This window comes from Argentina silus, assembly GCF_951799395.1.
Source record: "Argentina silus genome assembly, chromosome: 15".
Taxonomy (NCBI): domain Eukaryota; kingdom Metazoa; phylum Chordata; class Actinopteri; order Argentiniformes; family Argentinidae; genus Argentina; species Argentina silus.
In genome coordinates, this window is record NC_139669.1 from 14,022,963 (window position 1) to 14,047,789 (window position 24,827).

General features: G+C 46.0%; 1 protein-coding gene across 1 annotated transcript; it reads right to left on the bottom strand.

Moving 5' to 3' along the window:
- Positions 1–502: 502 nt before the first annotated feature.
- Positions 503–10,695, bottom strand: LOC310815751 (matrix-remodeling-associated protein 5; the record flags this gene model as incomplete). The annotated part of the gene is made up of 6 exons (XM_083685657.1): positions 503–2,720; positions 3,465–4,371; positions 4,832–8,521; positions 9,021–9,411; positions 9,854–9,983; positions 10,490–10,695. The coding sequence occupies 6 exons, from the start codon at positions 10,693–10,695 to the stop codon at positions 815–817; spliced, it is 7,230 nt and encodes a 2,409-aa protein (XP_083541783.1). The 3' UTR covers positions 503–814.
- Positions 10,696–24,827: the final 14,132 nt, after the last annotated feature.

Genomic DNA, 24,827 nt, shown 5'->3' on the forward strand with positions numbered 1-24,827 from the left:
GCAAAATCAATGAAAGGCCAAAAGAGAGCTCTTTGGTAAGTGCAATCTATTCAGGGTAGTGCTGATTTCACATATGTACAGAAAATGTATATATTAGCAATTACTCATAAATAAACATTTACCATTTTAACAAATTCATTTAACTCACCCAATTAAATATTACTTTCAAAAAAGCTAGTAGAATTAGTTGCAAGGTCTCCATTTTGATTAGCTGTGGAGAACAATTCCAACATTTGTATCAGACAAAGCTGCCTTCTACTCTCTCAATGAAAGAGTCATTTGTTCCAAATGGTTTGCATGAAATCTGAAAGCATGCCTCAGAATGAGATTTGCTTGGCATTACAATGAGCAAGCGTATACACACTGATTCCTGTGTAAGGGATTCGCATTTATTTTTGAATGATCAGGAGGGACACTATTAGGCACCTGTAAGATGTATTTGGGTAAAAAAAAGACATAGTTTAACCAGCAATGTGAGTTCAGTGAATAGTATACATAATAAGATATTTACAAACTGGTATCTTTATAAATAAAAAGAAAATAAAGCATTTTACAAGGCATGTATTACAGTTCTTTTGAATAGGTTTTTGTTATTCCAAATCCATATGGCTTTTTGCCAACAACTTAAATCACCTCATTATTATGTGATTACTTATTGTGATACCCCTTCTAATATGCACGTGTATGACATGATTACATGATGTATGCACCATTCTGTGTGTATTCTTATAGATTAGGTTTCAGATTCAATGATAATTCTAGGATTAATTTAGGTACAGTATCTTCTTATGCTAAAGTACACAAAGGTTATGGCTCAGATCACCTGAAGATATGTTGCTTTGAAGTCTGTTCCTAGAGCATTTTTTGCATTGCATTTGTAAATCCCTGAGTTCGTCAACACAGGATCCTGAATTACCAAGCTCCCCTCAACAGTCATGTGAATTCCTCCCTGCACGGTAAATCGGTTATGAGGAACCAGCGTGGTGCGTCCAGGTAGAGTCCATGAAATATCAGGCTTTGGTATGCCTGCAGCAATGCAGCCAAGTGTCACTGGTGATCCCCTGTTGACTCTAGTAATGGAAGCGGGTGCTTTTGTGATCCTTGGAGGATAAACCATCACTGAAACTGGATATGACAATGTTGATGATCCAAATGTGTTTGTGGCCTTGCAGACGTAAGTTCCCCTGTCAAATGTGGCAATCTCTCTGAGTTGGAGTGTTCCATTTGCTAAATATGTCACTCTTCCCATAAACTGGGGCTTGTCTAGGACCAGGCCATTTGGGAGGGTCCATGCGATGGTGGCCTGTGGCCAGCCATCCACAGAGCATGGCAGGTTCAGACTTTGGCCATAAGTGATCTTCATGGCCCCTGTTGTGCCACGAATCAGAGGCTTTCTCCCTGTCTCTAGAGCATATCGCTTCTCTGCTTGCCCTGCCACATTCTTCGCTAGACAACGGTAAACGCCTTTGTCAGTTGTCACTGGCTGGCCAATACGTAAGGTCCCGTTTCCTGGATAGTGAGTGAAGCGTTGGAATCTAGAGCCCGGCGTCAGCGCCGTGCCATTGGGCAGGAGCCACAAAAACTCAGGGTTTGGCTTACCACGGGCAGGACACTCGAGAGTAAGGTCGCTGCCATCTTGCTTGATTGGTAAAATCTCAATGTTTGGCATTGCGAAGCTTGGCTTCTCTGCAAGGGATGCCACTTCAAGCTCTATGGCCAGGCTTGCCTCTCCTAAGGTATTTTTTGCCAGACACACAAACTGCCCCTCATCTGTCTTCCTCAGTCCTCGCAGCTCTAGACTCCCATTCTTGTGGACTTGGAAGCGGCCCCCCAGGTAAGGTGTTGGCAGCGAGAGACCATAGGGCGTGGTCCAGGTGATGCGTGGCTCAGGCTTGCCCTCTGTTTTGCAGTCAAGCAGTGTTGTCTGATACGATACTGCCAAAACCTTCACACTGTTTCTGCCTCCTTGGCCATTGATGTGTGGCTCTCTGGATTCGACTTCCAGCTTCATGTTCTTGATGTCATCTCCAGCAGTATTCCTCGCCAGACAAGCATACTTTCCTTGGTCGGTCAGAGTCACCCTCTTGATCACCAAAGTCCCATCATCTAAGATTTGGTATTTGGCTGAAGAGGCTAGAATGTCATTGCTTGGGGAAAGCCATACAATGATGGGCGGAGGCTCCCCAGTCGTCTGACATTTCATGAATGCCGAGTCACCGAGCCGGGCTGTTAGCAAGAACTGCGCCTTGGACATGATCTTGGGGGACTCTGGGCCTACTGTGACACTCACCTTCATCTCATCTTCTCCTAGCTTGTTCTTAGCATAGCACGTGTAATCCCCCTCATCCCTCTTCCCCATCTGTTGCAGCAATAGTGTTCCGTTACCGAAGATGACGTAGCGGCGAGTGCGTGTGCCGCTGTCGTCCGACTGCAGGGCGTTGTTGATCATGGTTCCATCTGGGAGGCTCCAGTATACCTCTGGGTCCGGGAGGCCTGAGGCTACACAGTCTACCTGGAAGTTCTCCCCGTATGTCACCCTCTTCTTGGCTGTGCCCAAATGTTCGATCTTGGGTGGCGTCATGAGCACCTCCACCTGGAAGAGCTCCATGTCCTCGCCGTTGGGCCTTTGGAACATGCACAGGTAGCTGCCTCCATCCTTCTCAGTCAGCTGCAGGATCCGTAGAGTTCCATTGGGGAACACGGTGACTGGTCTCTCAGGGCTAAGAATGGAAGAAGCAGAATACAATCTAATGTTAGTAAGGACACTGAAAACCATTTAAAATGTTATTTTGAACAGTACTAATTACAAAGTGCATGCATTCATTTGGTCACATTTTATACTACATTGCATGTTGTCGGGTACATGGAATTAAAATGTATTGATTTAATTCCATGTAATTGCACAATAATTAGGTGCTTTGCTTAATGAATGCTGTGCCTTCTCTTTACTATTTACTGTTGGATTCATTTGAGGAGGAATTAATTGGGTTTACTTGACAGATGGCCTGTAAATTGACCGTGAGGATCTTCTCAGTCCCAGTATTGTTTCTGACAGCAGAACTCATCAGGGTTTCTGACCCTCAGACCACAGCCTACGTGACCTTCGTCAGGCCCCAGCAGTTAGCTTGTTTGCATGAATTACACTAATTACTTTTGATTTAACCTCCCTGAAACTGAATGTTGTGATAGAGTTTAGAAGTTCTTCATGAGGTCATGGAGGGAAAAGTGATTAACATTGTGGCTCTTCATAGCGGCGAACAATCTCACTAGACAGCATTATTTCATGTGACTTTTACACAGACTAATTTGGCTTGCACTGATAAGAATTATGTTCTGTAGACTGTATGATATCTACTATAGTATGACCAATATTAGAATGGTGTATCTTATTTTCATTCAGCTTAATATCATTAGCATGTTTGTTATTATGCTTTCAACATAGCTTCTAAACATGGCTGAGTTACCTGTAGCGATGTTCCAATAATGTTTTTGATGGCAGCTGCCAGACTGTGCCCCGGGGAGAGCCAGTGGACTCTGGGCAGTGGAGGTACACCGTGGAGCCATACATGGCTGTGACTCTGTGCTGCTGGGATGGGTGCTGTCGTTGCGGGCTGGGGGCCTCCTGCCGGGCATCCAGGTGCAGCACTCTCTTTGCCGCACCCACTGGGTTGGTGGCAGAGCATTCATATCTTCCAGAATCGGCGGGAGAGATGTTTCTGATATACAGTGTCCCATTGGGGAAGATGAAGAGACGCCTCCCGAGGAACTGGGAGGGTTTGACATGTACCCCCGCTGGGAGGGTCCACTTGAGCACGGGTGCCGGTTGTCCCTTGGCAGAGCAGTGGACATACACACTCCTCCCTGCCTGGATGCGGACGCTCTCAGAGGCCTCCTCGTTGATAGTGGGTGGTAATGCTGCAACGTGGATGTGATAGGTCACTGTGTCAGCACCAGCCGCATTGCTGGCAATGCACTTATAGTCTCCTTTACTGGAGAAGTTGGCTGATTGGATCCTCAGGGTGCCATTAGGCAGGAGTAAGGCTGCCCTGTCCAGACTGCCCATATCACGTACAAACGTCCTATCTGGGAGAATCCAGGAGATCTGAGCTGGGGGCTTCCCTGAGGCTACACAGTCCAAGCTGATAGGCATGCCCAGGTACACTGGGACCTCCTTAGAGTGGGGAGCTATGATTTTTGGAGGCTGGGTCAGCACAGCCAGGGTAGTAACCATTCGATCAGATCCGAATTTATTCTGCGCTGTGCAGAGATACTGGCCTCTGTCCTGTAGCTGGACGTTTTTAATCACAAAGGTGCCATTCTTCAAAACTTCAAATCTCGGTCCGTGTTTAGTGTTTGCTTGAATTGTAGCACCTGTGGTGAAGCGAGAGAGAGAAGCATGTAATTGAGGCTCTGATTAGTTTCATCTCATAAATGTTTATGATGCACTAAATCCTTCTGGGGTTTTCTATGTCCGGCATGAAATATTAGCCACATGTGGGTTGTACACACACACACACACACACACACACACACACACACACACACACACACACACACACAGACACACACAAACACACACAAACACACACAGTGCAAAGTCTTAAGAGTAAAATAAACACAAAAAAATAAAACAAAGGAAATTAAAGGGATTACCAAATCACATATTTGGTTCCTGAAGGGAGACTTCAGTCCACACTTTGGTTCTGTTTATCTGGGCACTGTCACTAACGAATGGTTAGCATTTTGTAATTTGGGTGAGTTATCCCTTCAAAAATAATGTACTATTGCAATCAAAATACTGCTTTTGCCTTAGAGTGCTAATAGAACATACCTGTGGAGACTTTGGTCCAGGAGATTGATGGTTGAGGGTCACCTGATGACACGCAAGGCATCAGCACGTCACTCTCCGCCAGAGCTGACACACTGACCGTGTTCACGGTGGTAATCCTGGGCTTCATCCCGGTACCCATCAGCTTAGGGAAGGGCAAGGCCGTACTCATCCTCCGAGGGCCCCAGTGGCTGTAGTGCCAGCGGCTGCCATACAGAACACTAGCTGTGGAGTATGGCCTGCCAGTGGGCAAGGGGAGGGCGGTGGTGGGCACGGGCGTGGGCTGGTATGCAACAGTGGGGGGCTGGTGGGGCCTGGGCGTAGGGTGACTGATCCTGGGCTTAGGTGTGACTCTCTTCCCTAGTTGTGCGATGTGGTTGAGCTGAGCCTGTCTGTATCTACTCCTGAGCTTGGAGAGCAGCAGGAGGTCTTTGGCCCTGCCAGCTGAAGTGTCGTATTGTGGCTGTGAGGTCAGCTGGGCGGGTGCAGTGCTTGGTGAACCATAGATGAAAGCTGTGGGCCTGACAGTCTGGGCTGTGATTTCTGGTCGATTGGTGACCCCTGCCCCCCGTCCCCCTGGGTGGGGGAAATGCCAGTATCTTTCTGTGAAGGCAGGATACGGCCCTGAACCCTGAACTGGGGGCCATACGGGGAAGCGCTTGGCGGACCAGTAAGGGGTGGGGGTGTGGTGTGGCAGGGTGGTGTGAACCCTCCTCTGGATGTGCTGTTGGTGGATCCAGGGGTGGATGGGGAGGGATTGGGGGACATTGGGACTTTCAGGCTTCATTTTAGAAGAATCCTCCTTTTTATCTTTATCTGTGTATGACTTTCTCAGAATGTCCTCCTGTGCACGACTACCTTTCACAATAGATGTTCTCAAAAGTGTTTGCGTTTTATCATTTTGTGTTTTTTTAAGAGGGGGATTTTGAATATGGATCAAAGAGGTTTCAGGCTGTATAACTCCTTTTTTTGAATCATCAAGTTTAATCAGGATCGGTGTTGCCATAGTAACTGCACTGTGTGACAAAGGAGGTTTTATGTTAATGTCATAGGTAATGCTTGGTGTGGGCTTTGGAGCTGCTATCTTTGTCTGTTGTTTACTTGTTTGTCTGTTTTGGCTCGTCTGTCTGGTGGCATCCTGTTTATTTGAGCTCTCTTGTGTCCTGTCCTCTCTGAACATCTCAGTAGGGTATGGCCCATTTTCAGCATCTGGTGTGGGGATAATCTTTGATGCAGGTACATGCTGCTGTCTGGTAGAGAAGCTAAATACACTAGGATCTTTCTTCACTGCTGTTGTTGTGGATTTTGTGGGAATGCCATCTGGTTTGTCTGTCATAGGGTTTGGTTCTCTGATTGGATTAACAGGCTTCTGTTCATCTAAATGTGTTGATACAGTCGCCAGATCTGTAACATTGTCCAGCATCTTTTTGTCATTGCTTGATGGAGTTGATTCATGTTTTCCTACTGTTGTTGTGGGTTGAGGAAGGGTCGTCTGTGGTTTGTGTGAGGAGGGGAGGGAGGGTTTCAGAGGACGAACTCGCCTCACAGGGGGTCTGCCGCGTCTGTATGGGGGTCTCCGCCTGTGGGTCCAAACAGGGTTGTTTTTAGCATTCACTCTCCTCTCCCCCACATGCCTATCCCCTGACTGCTGTGTGACTGTTGTAAGAATTTGAGTTACAGAGGGGATTGTGACTGAGTCTGTATTTGAAACCCCCCCACCACGGTGAACAGGTGGTGCCTTCTGTCCAGGGTCCTGTGTCAAATCTTTGCTTGATGGGGGTCGTAGAAGTTCATTCTGTTTTTTGGAAAAGTCAGTTTCACCTCGAGTCTCTGTAGAATCCACAGTTTTTGTTTTTGAGAATCTTCTGGTGGGTTTTGTTGTGGTTGTTGTAGTAGTTATTTCAGGGGTAGTAGCAGGAGGAAGAGTAGTAGTTGTAGTAGTGGTAGTTGTAGTAGTGGTTATGGTAGTTGTAAGAGTGGTAGTGGTAGTTGTAGGAGTAGTGGTGGTGGTAGGAGTGGGGGCGATGGTAGGAGGAGGGGTGGGAGTGGTCACAGTGGTTTTTGCTGTCATAGTCGTTGCTGTTTTGGTGATTGGCATTGTTAGTGGAGGCTTTGTAGGCAGTGCAGTCGGAGCCTTAGCATTAGCTTTAGCTAGTATCTCAGCCCAGCGGTTGGGGTCAAGCTCCTTGACAGACTTATTAGGCTTCCGCTTGTTATCTTTTATCCTCTTCCCTTTTATCCCGGGCCGCAGAAATCCACCAGGCTTCCTCTGTTGTCCGCCCACCCTCTTAGGGGACCGTGTCGCTTGGGGGCGATTGATTTCATGGAATCCTGACCCTTCGCCTTCCTCCTCACCCCGTAACAAAAGCGATTCTCCACTGTCTGTTTGTACATCAGCCTTATCTGAGTCTCTCTCACCTGTGACCACCACAAGGTGAGACAACATGTCCACTCCATGGATGTTCGCAGCCAAGCAGCTATATTCTCCTGCATCCTTGTGAGTTGTCTTTTTGATTACCAGAGTGCCATTTTGGGAGACATAGACCCTCTCCTTGGGTTGCGAGGGCAGTAGAATCTGGTTTTGGGGTATGTACCATCTTGTGTCACTGGGCAGAGCTGAAGTCACAGAACAAGGGAGAGAAAGGGACCCCCCGCTTTCAACTGACATCTTCTTCCCATTCAGAGCATTGGGGCTGAGAAGACGTTCCTTCACTGTTAGCCTAACAGGCACCATATCCACGTCTGCCTCAGTGCGGACCAGACAGTGATACACCCCAGAGTCAGACAGACTGGCAGTCCCAATGACCAGTAGACCACTCTCAGACACCACAAGCCGAGTATTAGAATCTTCTAGAATAGATAGATCTGGAAGTATCCACTCCACCGACTGTGGCCCTGAACTGATGATGCTACACTCCAGAGTGACCTCAGAGCCCTCCAACACCGACTGCACTCTATCCGGGGTCCCCCTCTTTATCAGGGCCCAGGAGGAAGTGACATCATTCCCCTCCCCGCTACCTCTGATGTGCTTGGAGATTAACGTAGTAAAGTCCAGCACAAGTTTCTTAGTCGTGGTTTGGCGTCTGTTCAGCTGCAGGGTGACTTTGGGTTGAAGAAGCCATGACGGTTCTGCCGTCAAATGTCCTTTAAGATCCGTAAAGTACGGTGAATCCTCGTTTACGGCCTGGGAGTACTGAAATGTCGCTTTGGTGCTGTTTTCCCGCCTTTCCCCTCTCTCCAGTATGGCGGGGCTCTCGTAGTAGTAGGCCACCAGCCTCCAGAGGTTCTGCAGGGCGTCTCGGTCAATCTCACACTCCAGCAGGCTGACCAGAGACACGTTCGCCATCACTTCCCCAGGCGTCCGCAGGTTCTCCCATGTCACAGTGGTGCTCTCACTGGGCCGGCGGACATTGCAGGCCACGTGGGCCGTGTTCCCATGGCTGTCGGACAGGACGAAGGTCAGGTGGCCCAGGGGACGTTCCAGGTCCCGGGTGTAGGGGAGGTCAGGCTCCGCATCCTCCCAGCCGGGGCTGTCCCACTGCTTCAGAGAGGACTGGAGGAGGGGTCTCTCACAGGGCATCTTCTCGGCAGGCAAGCCCAGGACCTGGCTGCCGTTTAGGGGCTGGGGCGAGGCACACATGGCACAGTTTTCACTGGAGCCTGAGTCCCGCTCCTTCTTGCACTTAATCACTCCTGTGGTAAACAAATATGTAAAGTGAAAGAGTGTGGTGTTTATATGTGAGAGTGTTTACACATTTTATTTTGTTTACCATAAGGGTCTGTGCTCACTGTATGATTGAGTACAGGGGAAGTTACAGATTATGTGCACACCAATGAGAGCAAGTGTTTCAGTTATGATCAACATGTGCGTTCCCAATGCAACTTGGTCAGAGGAAACAGATCATAAACAATCATACTGATGTATTATCAACCTTGAGCATGGATGAAATGCCTGCACATGGTCCTGATTATTATTGTGAAATGAAAACCTAAAAGCACAGACGTAATTAAAGCACATACACTAATGGTTTAGTCTGGGTGTACACAATATGGCAGACTCTTGAATATAACACAAACAATCAACGAGAGATAGAGCAAGCAAGAGATAGAGAGAGGGGGGAAAGAGAGAGACTGACATACAGGGAAAGAGACAGTAGAGAGAGAGGAAGAGAGAGCGGGAGAAAACACTCACCCTCATGCTTGTTGTTCCACTCTACAAGCCAATGTAGCTGGCAGTCACATGTCCAGGGGTTTCCATGTAGGGACAGGACCTCCAGCCTGCTCAGGGGCTGCAGGGCTGCAGGCAGGAGGTATTGCAGCTGGTTATCTGACAGGTGAATATGGCGCAGACCAGAGCTCCAGAAGTTCCCCAGGAGGGAGAGGGTGACGAAGCTGTGAGGGTGGAGGTCCCTCAGCCTGTTGCCCTCCAGCTGAAGCAGTTTCAGCGAGGTTAGCCCGTTGAAGGTGTACGGCTCGATGAAGTCTATGATGTTGTGGTCCAGATGGAGGCGCACCAGGCCAACCAGGCCCTCAAACATACCAGGGCTGATAGTCTTCAGCTTGTTGTAGCTCAACTTTAGAATCTGTTGAGGAAAAAAACTACCAGTTTAGAGTACAAACATTTAGGTAATGCTTGATATTGAAATATTTTTGTAATTTTACCGGTTTATTTTAATGGTAAATCTATTCTAAATCTGTATCTACTGTATTCATTAAATGAAACAACCTGGTATTAATCATTTAGTACAATTGATCCCCAAGTAATTTAGAAGTGATTCCTAGGTCATGATCATGTAATTACACTATCACCATTTAGTTTAAAAGTAATGCCAAGGCAATAAGGAGGCCAAAACATTTCAAACACAATTTAGTGTTAAAACTGGACTTATATCTTTATAGTGAGACTGAATATGTAAAAGCCCTTCTAAAACATGGCCTGTTTGCATGATTGTTACAGTATGGTCTTTTGCCCTACTTGTTTTTGAATTACATTAGAAACCACCCCCTGGTGTGAGAAGGGCTTACCTGCAGTGAACGCAGGCTGTAAAATGCTCCCGGAGACACGGACATGATGTCATTACCATGGAGCATAAGCATCTCCAGCTGGCGGAAGTGTGTGAACTCTGACCCCTCCACTGCCTGCAGGCTGTTATAGCTATTCATGGGGGAGGGAATAAACACAATGAGACTGCTGCAGGAGCTGTATGGAATATAAACATCCATTAAACAACATAAGTGTAGTTTTATTGAATAAAACTTAGAAATCCACTAAAACATAGACCAGATAATGTATATTGGCAAGAGTTGCTTATAGTAGGCTACATCGACGTGAGGCGTTCCAACAACGGAACTCTCGACATGCAAATTGTTTGGCTCCAGTACATGGCATTTCTCCAGTGAATGTATATCAGTTCTATCAGTGTTGGAGGAGCTATGCAGTACTGGAAATGTAGCTGACTAAGCAACAAGTTATTTCTCATTGAAACTAGTTCAGCTAAGAGCAAACCTACTCTTGAGTGGAAAGTAGTTTACTACTAAAGTGGCTACATTGAAAGTAGCTGAACTACCACCAAGCCACTGAAAAATTTAGTTTAACTTGACTACTCGTGAATCCACAAGTAGTCACTACTTCTCCCAACACTGGTTCCAGAGCAGCCTTACCCCAGATTGACCCTCTCAGTGTCCTTGGGCAGGTTGCGTGGGGCGGAGGTGAGGTGGCGGAAGGTACAGTGCACCTCCTTGGGGCCAGGGCAGCTGCAGCTCCTGGGGCATGCAACCGCGGCCAGGATCAGGGGAGCCAGGGGGGACAGGAGCAGCAGTACCAGTACTGCCCTCAGCCATAGAGCCAGGACACCCTCAGCAGCCATGGCTGTCTCTCACGCCATCATCACACCTGCAAACACACAAAGAAGGAAGTTGGTGAGATGAGATTGTGAGATGCAATGATGCTTGTCTGACATTTGCAGACATTTGCTCTGGCTCACCATACCCTTGCATCACAAGGATACTAAACAGGTTTAATAAGTTAAGAACACGTAACAGATATGGTTTGCTGAGCCACACTCGCACAATGAGTAATTTTGAATGAATTCTGAAGACATGCGTTAGCTCCGTGAGCTAATATCTTGACGTTAGCTCAGAAGGCTAACCATTTTGTTACAGACCAAGTTTGAACCCAGTCAGTCACAAACATACAAAAAGAAACATTCATTAAAAAAATACACACATAGCACAAATTCCCTTTGTGCTTTCATCTTGACCTGGTCGTTTGGCTTGTTGAATTAGCTCTAATGAGCTCTATGATGATGATTAGTATCAGCTTTAGTTCTCACACACTGTACACATACTGTTGGAAAAGCTACTTGTATGCCAATGTACATGACACTAAGCTTCAGTTAATTTCCTGTTACATAAGTTGAAAGTGATTAAGCAATCTAAGCCATGAACTGTACAGAATGTTGCAGATAGTATGATTTATGTTTTCCACTCTTGATTTTGATACTTTAACAGATGAACTTGGGGAATGGGGATATTGTTTTAAGTGCCTCATGTCTCCAAACACACAGAGCTGGTGTTACCATAGAAGAAGAACAAAATTACCATAATATTTTGATCTAGTCAAATGCATAGCATTAAATCCGTATCACAAGCCTGTGCTAGTATGCCTTCAAGAGCTCAATTACCCTCCAAAACGTCTTGATGACAAGTACAGTACCTCCCAAATGCCAAAATATTCACCTCGAGAGCAAATAAAACAAGGGAGGATAAAGCTTTTTCGCTGCGTTGCCTTGCGCTGACCTTGGAGAGTGGGTAGACTAAGCTGTTTGTCGTTTCTGAGGGTGGACAAGGGGGCTGTGATTTATCTGTCTGTCGTTGGTATGATAATGACCCATGATGAGCACGCCAATTTTGGGGCAGTTTACCTCCCCCTCTTCCTGTCCCCCCCCAAACCCCCCGACCCCACCTCCCCTGCCGCCTCCAGCTGCTTGTTGAATTACCCCTCCTGAGTGAGGATAGAGCTCACATTGACAGCACAGCCAAGGCTAAACAGACCCCACACTAGCTCCGATAGATCACAGTTTGACAGGAGAGAAAATTGAGATGTTTGTAAACAATCAGTTCAACAATAGGTTGTTTGTTAGTTAGCATGGTTACTCATGGTTTGTTAATTATGCTTCTAAATCATACCGTCATACAGTGTGAGTGAACTTCTTATGAACATGTTGTGCGTTTTGTTGTTTTGTGAGAGCCCCCTAACAGGTCCTGTGTGTGTGTGTGTGCGTGCGTGCGTGCGTGCGTGCGTGCGTGTATGTGTGTGCATGTGAGTTTTAGTGTTTTAGAGAGGTTCAGCCCTGCTCTGAAATGTCTACCATTAGTGACGAAAACATATCTCCCAAACTTTACACTGTACACTTGAGGACATGTCTGATGGCTTTAACAGTCCATATCTATAAGCTGAAGAGGGGTTTCCATAAAGTCGCAAATCACCAGTATCTGTCAAAGCTGAGCGTGAAGCGCTGCCTATGACCTATATACAATAGATCTAATTGAAATCAAAATCATATGTGCTAAGGGGAGTCAAAACACAGCGGCACATGTATAAGATACCCATATGTTTCCCATAAATGCCTTAATATGTGTCCTGCAGAACCCTTTTTTATTGAGATTTCCAGAAAATGTTAGATAGGTTTTCCCTTTGAAGGTGCCATTTAGGAAATCGTAAAACCCGTGTCAGTGACTGTAAAATGTTGGAGTAGAGCCCATTATTCACCTGTCAGAGACAAGGTTTTTTCTCACTGCAATGAATTGCGGTTATAAAAATCGTAACTACAAGTCAGTCATATATCACCTTAACTCAAACCACATGAAGATGAATGTTTCACAGAAGTTTGGAAGTAGTTTAAAACTAGACAGGACTCTTTCATGTATATAATGAATAACTGCCCACTCTAAGTACTGTTTTGATGAATAAAAGATCAATCAACACATGGTAGAATATTTCAACCATATTTCAATTCAGCTTTCACTTCCCTGCTACTCAACTTGTCACTGTAGAAACATTAAGCTCAGCAACAACAAGACCAACAACAACTTAACCATATTCTCCAAGTTCCCCAACTTTCATAATCAAACACGCTTACCTGGAAATCCCTTCAAGAAAAAGTTTGAGGACAACAACGGACTTCAAGGGGGGGCTTAAAAGCGAGAGTTGAAGAAGAAGTAACGTTACGGTAGTACGATGTCCAGTTGATGCTGTCGCTTGTTTTTGTTTTCCTCCTCTGTAAACCAACCAGGATTGCAGGTCTGTGTGAGGGGTGATGGAGGAAAGAGGAGGCTGTGTTAGAGGGGTCCGACCCTGCCTCTGGTCCACCCAGCAGTCCACATCTGGATTAATGATCAACTTCTCCGATTCTTCCTGAGAGTCTGGCTGTACAGGGGAGGAATGCTTCTCCTCCACCCCCTCGATATTCTCTCTCTCTCTCTCTCTCTCTCTCACACACACACACACACTCCTTCTTTCTTCCTTCTTTTCTTCCTTCTTTTCTTCTTTTTCTCTCTCACCCTCCCATCTCTTCTCACTTCCTCTCTCTCTCAGGTTTTTTCTTGGTCTCTCACCTCTATTTTCCCTGCCTATGTGTGTTTGTCTCTTTGTTAATTTAAGAATACTCAAAGGCTCCAACACATACTTTTTTGTCTCTTTCTACCATCTCTCCCTCTCCCTCTCGCTCTCTCACCTCTCATTATCTGCATGTTCTCTCTCCCTCGTTTCTCTCTCATCTCTCCTCTTTTGTCTCACCCTCCCCTCCTCTTTCATGTCTACCTTCCTCCCTCAGTGTTTCTCTCTCTCACCCCTTCATCTCCCCTTCTCTCTCACTTTAACTCTCTCTCACTCCTCTTTGTGTGTTTATCTTCTTCTATCACCCTCTTACCATCTCTCTCTTTCTCTCTAGCACAGTGATTCTTTCTGCATTTCTGTTCTTTATGTTGGCTTGATAAATGTATTACGTTTCATGGTTATCATTATCAATGGTCCATAGATCAATAATATTGTTTTGTATTCAGACAAATCTAATAATTATATATGTTAGTTAAATATATTTAGACAGTCAACTTCAACAAACTATGCTTATACAACATATTGGTTTTGAATGCAATGTTGATGAGTGGATTTTTTTCTTGTCATCTCTAATCTCCTAATTACCTCCTTTTTGTCTGATTGGGCTCCACTACCCACTCAGTCTGTCAACTGGGATATCTGCTCTTGGGGTCTGGTGCCAGTCCCCTGGGCAAAAACACTGGCATTCCTGTGCCTGTGTAACCCCCCGCCCCTCCTCCCTCCACACACACACACACACACACACACACACTTACTTTATACCCACCTCCTTCTAATCTACAGCCCCCCCCCCCCGCTTTCTACTGTTGTTTTCATTTGCCCTATTAGTTCTGCTGTTTTTGCCTGGCAGTTCTTTGGACGTGTCCGCTCCTCATCATTCTGACCATGTCTCTCAGCTGCATCTGGCAAATTAATTTGGCTCTCTCACCGCCCATTACCGGGGCTGTATGTTTCAGGGGAGGCTGGCGCCCTAGGCCAAAATAATCACACCCGACGCAGACAAGACCTTGAGAAACCTTGAAATGTGAAGAAATAGCAAAATAGCCAATCACTACGACTTTGCAAGATAGATTAGATACCCTGTGGATGCAGCACAAGTAAGCCCAGTACCCTGTAGGGAGATCTAGCAGAGGAAATAAGAAATTTGAACAGCAGCAGGAACAAAAGACCTCAATCATCACCACCTTGTGTGAAAAGTGAGACATTTAAGGTTGTGTTCCACTTTCAACACCGTTCTAGATAATTGTGTTTTTGTGTCCCACTATGTGTTGATGTAGGGCTTATGAAGGGTTTATTAAGCCTAATTATTATATATATTAGCCTAAGTCTAATTATAGTTAAAAGAAGTAAAGGGAGACAGTATTTTGTCTTGGAATTAGTTCATTTATCCTGGCTTTGGGTATCTCTTTAGCTCAGTCGACAGACAAAGCAGGTTGCGAAAAAGTATGCATTGTGTGTGCCATGCTCCTTTCAGGTGCTGACAGGAGAGAAGCGTGCTATGACAGAGATGAGCTCTGGGGAGCACTCACCTTACACAAATAGACTCCTCTGGCATTCCTAGAACACTGCTGTCAGCATGTTGTCGATCAGACGCAACCCTGGCCTTTGATGTCATTAATGTATACACACAGCCCTTAATCTTCGCAATGGACTTACAAGTGTAAAACGAAATGCAGACAGACAAGAAAGGAACAGGTTATGGCCTGAGTCTCATTTTGTATCGATGTTCAGATTGAATACGGTTATGAAACAGAAATCAAAGACTTGCTGTATTTTAGATACCAGGAAAACCCGCTGATTAATTTATGAAGTTGCACTACTAACCCAGTTACCAGATCACCTACTTCGAGTGTCTTCTTTATTTGATCTTCCATGTATGCCTACGTTGACTTTTAACACGTTTAGATGAAGGTGCTTCGCTGATGCTGAACCACGGCTCTACCCTGATACCGCATAACCACTGGCTTCTGTGTATCAGTCTGTCAGCTTTGTCCTCTACGAAGGTCCCTGCTCCCAGTGTGTAAGAGGAGTGTGAGCAACAGCTCTCCTTCTCCCCGGACTCAGCTCGATCTAATTACCACAGATCATTACAGTACAAATCTGATTTGTCTGAATAAAAGACAACAGACTGTGTCTCTGTGTGTATGTCAGGCTGTTAATGAGGGATCTGGGGTAGCTCCTGCTACTGGAGATTTCACAGAATTATTTAATTTGTGTGTTCGTCTCAGTGGAAGGAGGGTGGTGTGGGTCTGGGGCTGAGGCTGGGCTTGGATCCAGGAGCCTTTAGGCTCTCTCTTTACTCTCCATCCTCCAGGGACATAGTTCCTCTCCATCTCTCAGCTCATTATCCAACCTCAGCGCTGAGTGGCAGCAGCATAAGAAATGATCAAACATCTCAGTGTAACAAAGGTTTACACTGAGTTGGTTTAGTGAACCATGTTTGCGTAATGAGTAGCGTAACCTGGTCTACCAAGCCTGAGGACTACGGTTAGCTTCCCAAGCTAATACCCATGGCTTTAGCTCAGTGGGCTTACCCAGTTTTGTGGTGCACAGACTACCCAGGTTCGAACCCAGCCGGTCACAGCAGTATATCAAATCAGACGTCTCAGCACACTCTTTAGACCTTAGGCTCCCTTTGAAGTCTGCTAGCTACTGTTATACTTTACTGTGCAGCAAAGGACAACCCTGTGACTGAACATTTGCCCTTCACAGAGCCCACTTTGATGATCAAAGTATCAATAGCTGCATGCTAGTGCATGTTAGCCAATGCTAGTTAGCACGAAACAAGTTTTAAAACTGAGACCCACCCTCCAAGTGAATACTTTCTGTAACATCCACAAATCACACTGCCGGCAAATTGCAAATTTGCAAATTGCTGGCAGATTTCCAGGAAGTAATCACTTGAGTCTCAGAGTTTTCAAACTTCTCTGGTGCTACACCACGCCCTGGCTTGCCCTGAGATGGTACGATAGTAGGAAAGCAGCTATTGGGATGTTTCAGCAGGATACTGTACAACAGAAACAGAGTCTCTCTCCTTTAAGCACTTCCTGTTGGTGTCTGATCTATCCTGCCTACTAGCTAAAGAGAATGTGCCTTTAGGGGGAATCAGAACTTGTTTGGCAGAGGTATGAATCCATAGCAGAATAATAATAATAATAATGCGTTTATTGTATATTGCTTTTCTCAATACTCAAAGACACTACATTCCATGGTGAGAACAAGAATAGATAGATAAATAAAAAAGTAAAACAAAAGCACAGTCAGTAAAAACAACAATAAAAATAGTAAAAGATTGAAAGCAAGTTTAAAAAGATGGGTTTTGAGGGATCGTTTGAAAGAGGAGAATGAATGCTAATAACAGAAACCAACTTACACGTAACTCCCTCGAGAGCTGGATATGTTAATCTCCCTGCCAATCAATTAATCAATCATCATCAATCATCATCAAACAATACACTCTCACACAATGAGACAATAATTACTGGACTGTGAGAAACTCGAAAGCTCATTCTTAAATATCCTCTCCATTATAGTTGATTGCGTGATTCATGCATTTTCACATTTTTCATGCCAATAGTGTTTACTTGCTCTTGATAGTGAGCCCCTCACTATCTAATGATCTCAATTTGTTTTCCTGACTGGAACTAGCTCTGCCCTTTCCCCATTGGTGAAGATAAATGGCGCCTAGTAGTGTGTACGATCCATGGCAACCTTCTCACTTTGGCTTGAGCTCCCCCACATCTCCTGCAAGGGTGATTCAAGTGTTTAATTATCAAATTAGGCCCAGGATGATTGGGCTCCCTGATGCTGTTAGACGAATGAAGTAAGTTTAGCCAATCGTTCATTTGCCAGGTTCAACCAATCACACACTCAGAGGGTGTCCTGAATCATGATGAACCATGTCCTCTATCGCACCTGGTGCCCACCGTCCAGATTGCCTCCATCTACAATATTGCTGTTTTATTGGTCAGTCAGTCAGTTAGTCTATTTTATATTGAATGTTTTAGTCTTGCAATCCTCTCCTTGCAAAGTGAATAAGAGCTCATTCTTTCGTAAGCTTTGTGAGCTCTTGCCAGTTTATTTATTATGTTTTATAGTGTTAGGGTGTATCCAGCTTTCCCGGGGAAATAATTTCACTGGGTTTGTCTCTGTTATTACTCTCCTCAGAGGTTTCTCTTGGCATCGACACTTATTTCTGCCAGTTAACCCTTTCACAGGTCATTGATTATTGTGACTACATAATGGGATGGTTTATCAGAACGCCACCTGTCTCCTCTGGGACACCATACCTTAGTGTTCCAGCGTCAATGTCAAAGGTGTCTTGTAACAAGGTGCTATAAGATATATTCCACAACGATGCCCTCTGAGTATGTGTGTAAACCAGTGATTGACTAGGAATGTTTCTATTGTGTCTACTCCAGTACACTGTCTGAAATGACTTATCCCACCATTTCTTTCACACTTTGTTTGTTCTCTCCCGTGTTACCCTGATTCCAATAACCCTGATCAACTCTGTCCTTCAGGAATGGGCCGATGGAAATCTGTCTTAACAGAGACCAGCTGCAGCCTCTCTCTCTCTCTCTCCATCTCCCTGGGATGGAGCAGGGCCAAGACATCCATCCCTGGGTGGATAAGTCCTGGCAGCTGGGGAGATCTGTGTGGAGAATGCTGAGAACTGAAGATCCAGGGCTCGGCGGCCTCTCCACTGCAGGGGCTTTAAATCTCTCCGACCAGGGGTGGGAGGCAGGATACACCCTGCCCTGTGTGTGTGTGTGTGTGTGTGTGTGTGTGTGTGTGTGTGTGTGTGTGAGCCCTGGCAGGCCGGAGTATACGCACACACATACATGTTTGCATGTATACAGTATGCATGCAGCACATGTTCTGACTGCAAATACACTCATGCTGGTAGGTCAGCCAAGTTCTCACATACAGGCACAGCCACAGGTACGCGCACACGCACGCGCACACACACAGTATGCAAAGACAACAAACACTTGCCAGACTAGAAGGGAGCAGGCAAATACACCAATTACTGTAAGTCAGCCAAGTTCACATACATAGCTGCAGATTTATGGCAAGGGGAATCATCCATCAACAGCGTTTGACATATTATTGTACATCATAATTTAGCTTCCCATTGGAACATGAGGAGGAGGACAACAGATGTCTATATAAGGCAAATAAAGATACTAGCCTACACCCAAACACAACGCACAGCAACACCAGACAACATGAGACATGACTTTCCTACTTACCTGCTAGGCATCTTTATATGTTGGTGTGTGTGTGTGTGTATATGCAAGTGTGTATGGACCGCTCCAAGTCCTCGGATGTCTTTCATTTTCTCACTGAGGGTGCCAACCCTCACCCCACCAGCCCCTCCTAACCCCTGCCAACCCCCGCCTGCAGACCTGTGGGTGAGCCAGCAGGTGTTGCTGTGACCAGAGCAGCAGCGGTGCCCATTCCCTCATCACTCCCAGATGAAGCTAGTAAAGGGATTTGGCAGAGGCACTCTTTAATAGCTCTCACCTGCTGTGAGGCCCTCACTGGGATGCCCGTCAGAGGCTGGCTGATAGAAAAGGAGCTTTGTCAGGGCCTGGGGGTTATCACCTCTCTCTCTTTCTCTCTTTCTCTCTTCCTTCTCTCTCTCTTTCCCTCTCCCTCTCTTTTCTCTCTGACAGAAGCATTGTGCTGTGCTGGAGTGGAGGGGGAGAGAGAGGCTATGTAGAAAAGGGGGAGAGAGAGGGGCTGTGCAGAGGATGTGTGTGTGGAGAAAGAGAGAGAGAGAGAGAGAGAGAGAGAGAGAGGGAGGCTGTGCAGAGCAAGAGAGGCTGGAAATGACCTGTCGTCTCATAGTGAGCGATGTCTCGGTGGGGGAGACGACGATGGGGAGCCCTTCAGGCTGCTCTCGGCACAAATGATATCCCAGCATCCTCTGCAAGCTGGGCCCAGACGAGGCCCCCTCAGACAGATCTTGGCACCCGCTGACGACCCTCTCATGCCATTACCCAAACAACCCTCCGTCTCTGTGAAAGGGTCCTCTTATTTCAAACAGCTCATCAAACACAACAAAATCACAGCTGTATGACTGATCATGCCAGATACAGATTGTTGCGGTTGTTTTGCCATGATTTTACATTAAACACTTTTATCAGCATCTGTGTTGTATCTATCTGTTTAGTACACAACTTTTATATTTATTATTAATAGTTATTAGGAACATATGTCCCATTTTGTGCACAATACACATTTGCCCACTATGGGACTTTACTGAATTATTGAATCAAAAAGAACAGCGGCAAACCTTTATCCATCATATACATCAATGAATTCCCAGGTTGATTCCACTATCCAAGGGAGGCAAAATCATATCAAAGCAAATCAATGTGAGCGGGCTAATATGGTAGCATTTCACAGTGAGTCAATAATTGATACGACAGACAGTCTACTGTATGATACAAAGCTTCCAGCGATTGCTTGATGCATTTCCATACATGTATTAATGTGGCACTAAATGTTCAGCAAAGCATCTAATGCATGAAGAGGCATTGATTTACTGTATTATAAGACGATACTAAAAGGGCTAGCTTGCAGTAGAACCCCCATAGGCACAAGTCTAATTACTTTAACGTCATAACAAGACGATAGATCTACGGTATAAGAGAATGCAATCTCAATTGCGGTGCATCTTTTTACGCCCTGAAGGAGAAGCCAACTGGTTACAGTATTACTGATAGGTACATATGCTGTAATTACAGTGTATGTAAAGCACATTGAGACAATTTTCTTTTGTAAAAAGCGTTATACAGATACATTTGATTTGATGAGGTACACATTGTTACAGTACATAGTACTTAGAAATGATCTTTTCTGATGCCTGTTTGCAATGCATTATTTGTATATGCATTATACAGCTCAGTATTTGAAATGATTGAGTCTTGGTCTGAGCCACTCTTGGCCAATGGCCAGGATTGCTGTGCTTCAGTTATTCATGGCTAAGGTAGAGATAATAGCCAGGACGAGACAGGTGTGTTCAGATTATAGTTGGGGACAAATGTGATCCGAGAAGAAGGGTAATGTATAGCTCACCTGTAATCACTCCAAAAAGCTATGGAACATTCATAAATGGTATGACATGATTTTGGTCACGAACTTGAAGAGAAGAAAATCTCTCTGCAATTTAATACGCTGAGAAAATGAAAAATGTTATATCCCTTCCATACCATCCTTTTATCCAAGCCTGTGAGGCTGTGCATAGAGACATCTGCAATTCTTTGTAGTCATTCAGTCAAGCATTGTGCCCTGCTGGCCGGGTCTTAGGAGTGACTGGAGCGCATTGTCACGCTTGATCATCTTGTGTGTCTACTCTCCAGCTTTGCAGTCATGTTTTGGTTGCGGTGGGGTTTGAGGTCCTGTTGGATGTTTTTTTTTTGTGTGACTCGCTTTCTCTGTCGTAAACTTTGCGCCTGTGCTCCACTTGCATGTGTGTGTGTGTGTGTCACTAGCCTCGGTTCCGTTAGTTCCCCTCCAGGAGCTGGAAGAAACCGTTTCGTGTCTTCCTGGTCCCAGAGGCTCCTGTCCCAACGGTCTTAGATGGAAGATGAGTGATGTGGAAACCATCTGTTTCACTTTTCTCTTCAGAGTCCACGTTAGAAGATGATGTGGCCTGCTTTGTGATGAGATTGCCGTAGCATGGAAAATGTTCACTCTGCTCCCTGGCAGATAAACCACACAATATGCTTTACAACGTTTGAGTGGAATCTAGCTCTAGTTTTTGGAGTTGGATGAGTGAACAAGCAATCCCCTAAAATAGATATATCATCAACTGTTGCTGGGTGTAGACTGTTTAGTTAGAGACAATCAGTGGTTATAGACTATATATAACCAGGGATCCACTCAGTGATCTGACCTTCCATATCAGAGTTTGCTCTCCTCAATGTTGAACATCTGTGTAGCATCCTTCCTCTAACCTGTAAACAGCCTGTCCTGATTAGATGTCTACGGTCACAACCTCTTCAGCGATAGCCACCATCCTCCAATATCCTATCCTGCCTATGCCTGACACCCAGCATCTAAAGTGGTTCTGAGGGGAAGACAATAAACCAACGCGCTTTTGATCAGCAGCCTTCTACATCTCCATATCGTCTCCTCTTGTATGTGGAGTGTCTTAACAAACACGCAGAGACAGCTGCATCGACTGTACAGATCTTTGCCCCAGGGCCACAACCACGCCAGCAAGGCTGAGATTGAGATTCTTTAATCATAGCCATAAATATGCAAATGAGACAACAAGCCTCAAAGAACTTCATACTTCAAGATCAATTATCATAAAAGTTTTAAAGAGACAGCGCATTCTTTCAACAGTATATCGCTCTATGAGTCAGGCACAATTGGATGGGGGTGGGAGGGTGTGTGCGGTTTAGAAGGAAATTCTATGTACACATTTGACTCAATTATAAGAAGCCATTGTGGAACCATCTTATTATACTTTATCAAACAGTAACCTTTTAATGACCCCTCTGCAGCAGCATAAATGGTGCATCATATAGCATAGCTGCCATTTGGCTCAGAGGCAAGCGAGCTGTGTGTGCGCACGCACATTCCAGCGCAAAACATCCAACAAGCCGTCTCACGCACAAAGCAAAGGTGGGATACTCTGCTTTCACCTCATAACAAGTCTGGTCAGTCTTGTAAAGCAAGCAAGCGTGGGACTCACCCTGGTCTCATTTGCTAGCTAGCAGACTAGCGGGATGCTTGACAAATTGATAAGATCCGGGTTATGCAGAGATGCTATCAAAGAGCTTTCTCAGGGAGGCTCAGTGTCAGCTTTGATTCCCTTCTGTGATCAGCAGGCCTCCCTTCTCACTCTCCTGATAGGTTAGCAATGTTCTGCGGCCAACAGTAATCCTAGGAATTCCAAGGATCCTATTGCCTGAGTTGATCATGCATAAGGCCACAGAGACTTAAGTCTGGCTCCTTTCTCACACTCTTTGAGGTTTCACATGTTGCGGCTGGGATGTGAGTTCACACACACACACACACACACACACACGCTCGTCTCGCCTCTTTATTTGACATGAAAGAAATTGGCTGGAAAATTAATGCAGTTTTACATCCATCTCACGTCTAGCCAATATGTAGGAAAATGAAAAGTCTGCCGCGTTTGAAATCTGCCAGGCTTTTCAGGAAGGCGGGTGATTCCTCTAGCCCATTCAGTAAAAGATTCTGTATGGCTGACTTCCATCAGCCATCTTGTGTGGCGGCGGCGCATTGTATTGAAAGCCCACTAGCGGACGCTAACTTGCGAAATGAACTGCAGGCACGGAGAAGCTATTGTGCTTTCCAAGGGAGGAAATCGAGAGCTTTGCACCGGCCTTTGAAAAGCGAATCGTTTGAAATGTAGGCCACTGAAAGGCATCGCAGCAGTGGCGTAGGGCCTACAGAAGTGGGACAGGCTCGTATTTCAGCTGTGTGGTACATAAACCTCCAGGGGGGGGGACTCAATAGACCGTAAACAACCCCTATTCCCTAGACACTTGTGACGCTCTGAAAGGATTGGATAGGTATAAGCAAGATGGTAACGATTTCACCAAACCTATCCTAGGACAAGGTGGAATAACAACCATCTTGCTTATACCTACCCCAGTCCTCTCAGACATAGGGCCTAGGCGTAGTTTCTGGACAGGGCCCAGGCCTTCTTGAGAGAGGGCCCCACAGAAGGCCCCATACAGAGGCTCCTGGTGTCTGATGGCAGGCCCAGATGTGGATGAGCTGCAAGACTACAGTACTGCAGGCAGGGTCAGGTCTGTCCTCACACAGACAGCTCCACCCAGGGGACCAGGGCCTGATTTATGAGCCTCAGAACACCACTTCCTACCCCCCCTCTCTGCTCTGCTCTCGCCCCCGAACCATGTACATTTGTCCTGCTGCTGCAAGCTCTGTTGGAGCATTCACTCAGCCAAGTCTCATAGAATGCCTGCAGGAACTGAGCACCTTTAAAAGCCATCAGGCCTTGTTTTTTGAATGTGATGGGCCTGGTTGGGCTCCAGGGACTGGGTATTATGGGTCAAAGCTCAAGAAGCATCTCTGTCAATAACGATGCTTTTACACCCTGGAGTATGGACTGGAGATATGATTTCCTGGTGTGCCGACCAGGAAATGCAGATGGAAAACTTGGCGACCAACACATACTGTGTTGGCCTCCACAACTAGTTAATCTCTCGTCCACTAGATGGCACTCCATTCCATGCAAAATGTTTGACTTCTGTTTAAAGATTGCATAAAGATATGCAATGAAGGCCTACAATCTGAAAACATTATTCATTTCTATTGGTGCACTGGGTCTCATGCATGTATGCACACACACACACACACACACACACACACACACACACACACACACACACAGTTTTGTCAATATCATATTCTCCCCATCTGCTTTAAATCCCAGCAACGGAGAACTATACAGCTGAGATGATTGAAGATATGATTGTGTTTGGTTAGCCCACTCCCCCTCCCTATCTCCTTCCCTCCTATCCCTCTACCTCTCCCTCTCCCCCAGGTGATGTCATACCCAGTGAGTGGATTGCTTCCTCCATAGACAGGTATATGAGGACGACCGATATTTGTGTTTGCGCTGGGATCAACACTCATATGAGATTCAAGCCCAGTCAAGCCCGGTAGGGCCTCTTTGTGCCGGGCCTGGCTCCTCCGAGCTCTGGGAGTATCAGCAGCGCACGGCTCTCACCCTCTTCCAACTGACAGCTGCCAGCTGCCAGCGCTGCAGTCTGCCTGTCTCCCCATGCGTGCGTGTGTGTCTCACTCTGAACCCTCCCGCGTCACCAACTTAAGCCCCGTTGGCATGCTTCCCCCCCTCTCCATACACACTCCCTCCCTCCCCCCACCCCATCCCCCTTCAGTTTAGCCTACTGCTCTACTGCTATTTGCAGAGGTGACTTCTCTGAGTGGTTCAGAATATATAGCAGATATTCCACCACCCCCCCCCCCCCCCCCCACCCCCCATCCTAATTTTTGCCCAGATGTTTTTTTTTCACATTTTGTTGTTGTGTTTCATCCTCGCTAACCAGGGAGTCAGCACTTCAGTGGCGCTGCGTGGCTGAGGTTACTGACGGTGCGATGCGGCTTGGGGCCCCCACATGAAGTAGGTGAAGTTAACACAGATTGGTGGTGCCCTCACATGAAGAACGCTGTGTGTGTGTGTGTGTTTGTCCTACATCACAGAGACCATCATTGTTTCCAAAACACTTCCAACCTATAACTAGTTTGAAAAGCGAAAATACACTCCACACATAAAAAGAGCACTATTTTCCAGTCAGGCTAATACATCTGCGACCCTCAAAGCTGAGGTGACGCAATTATCCT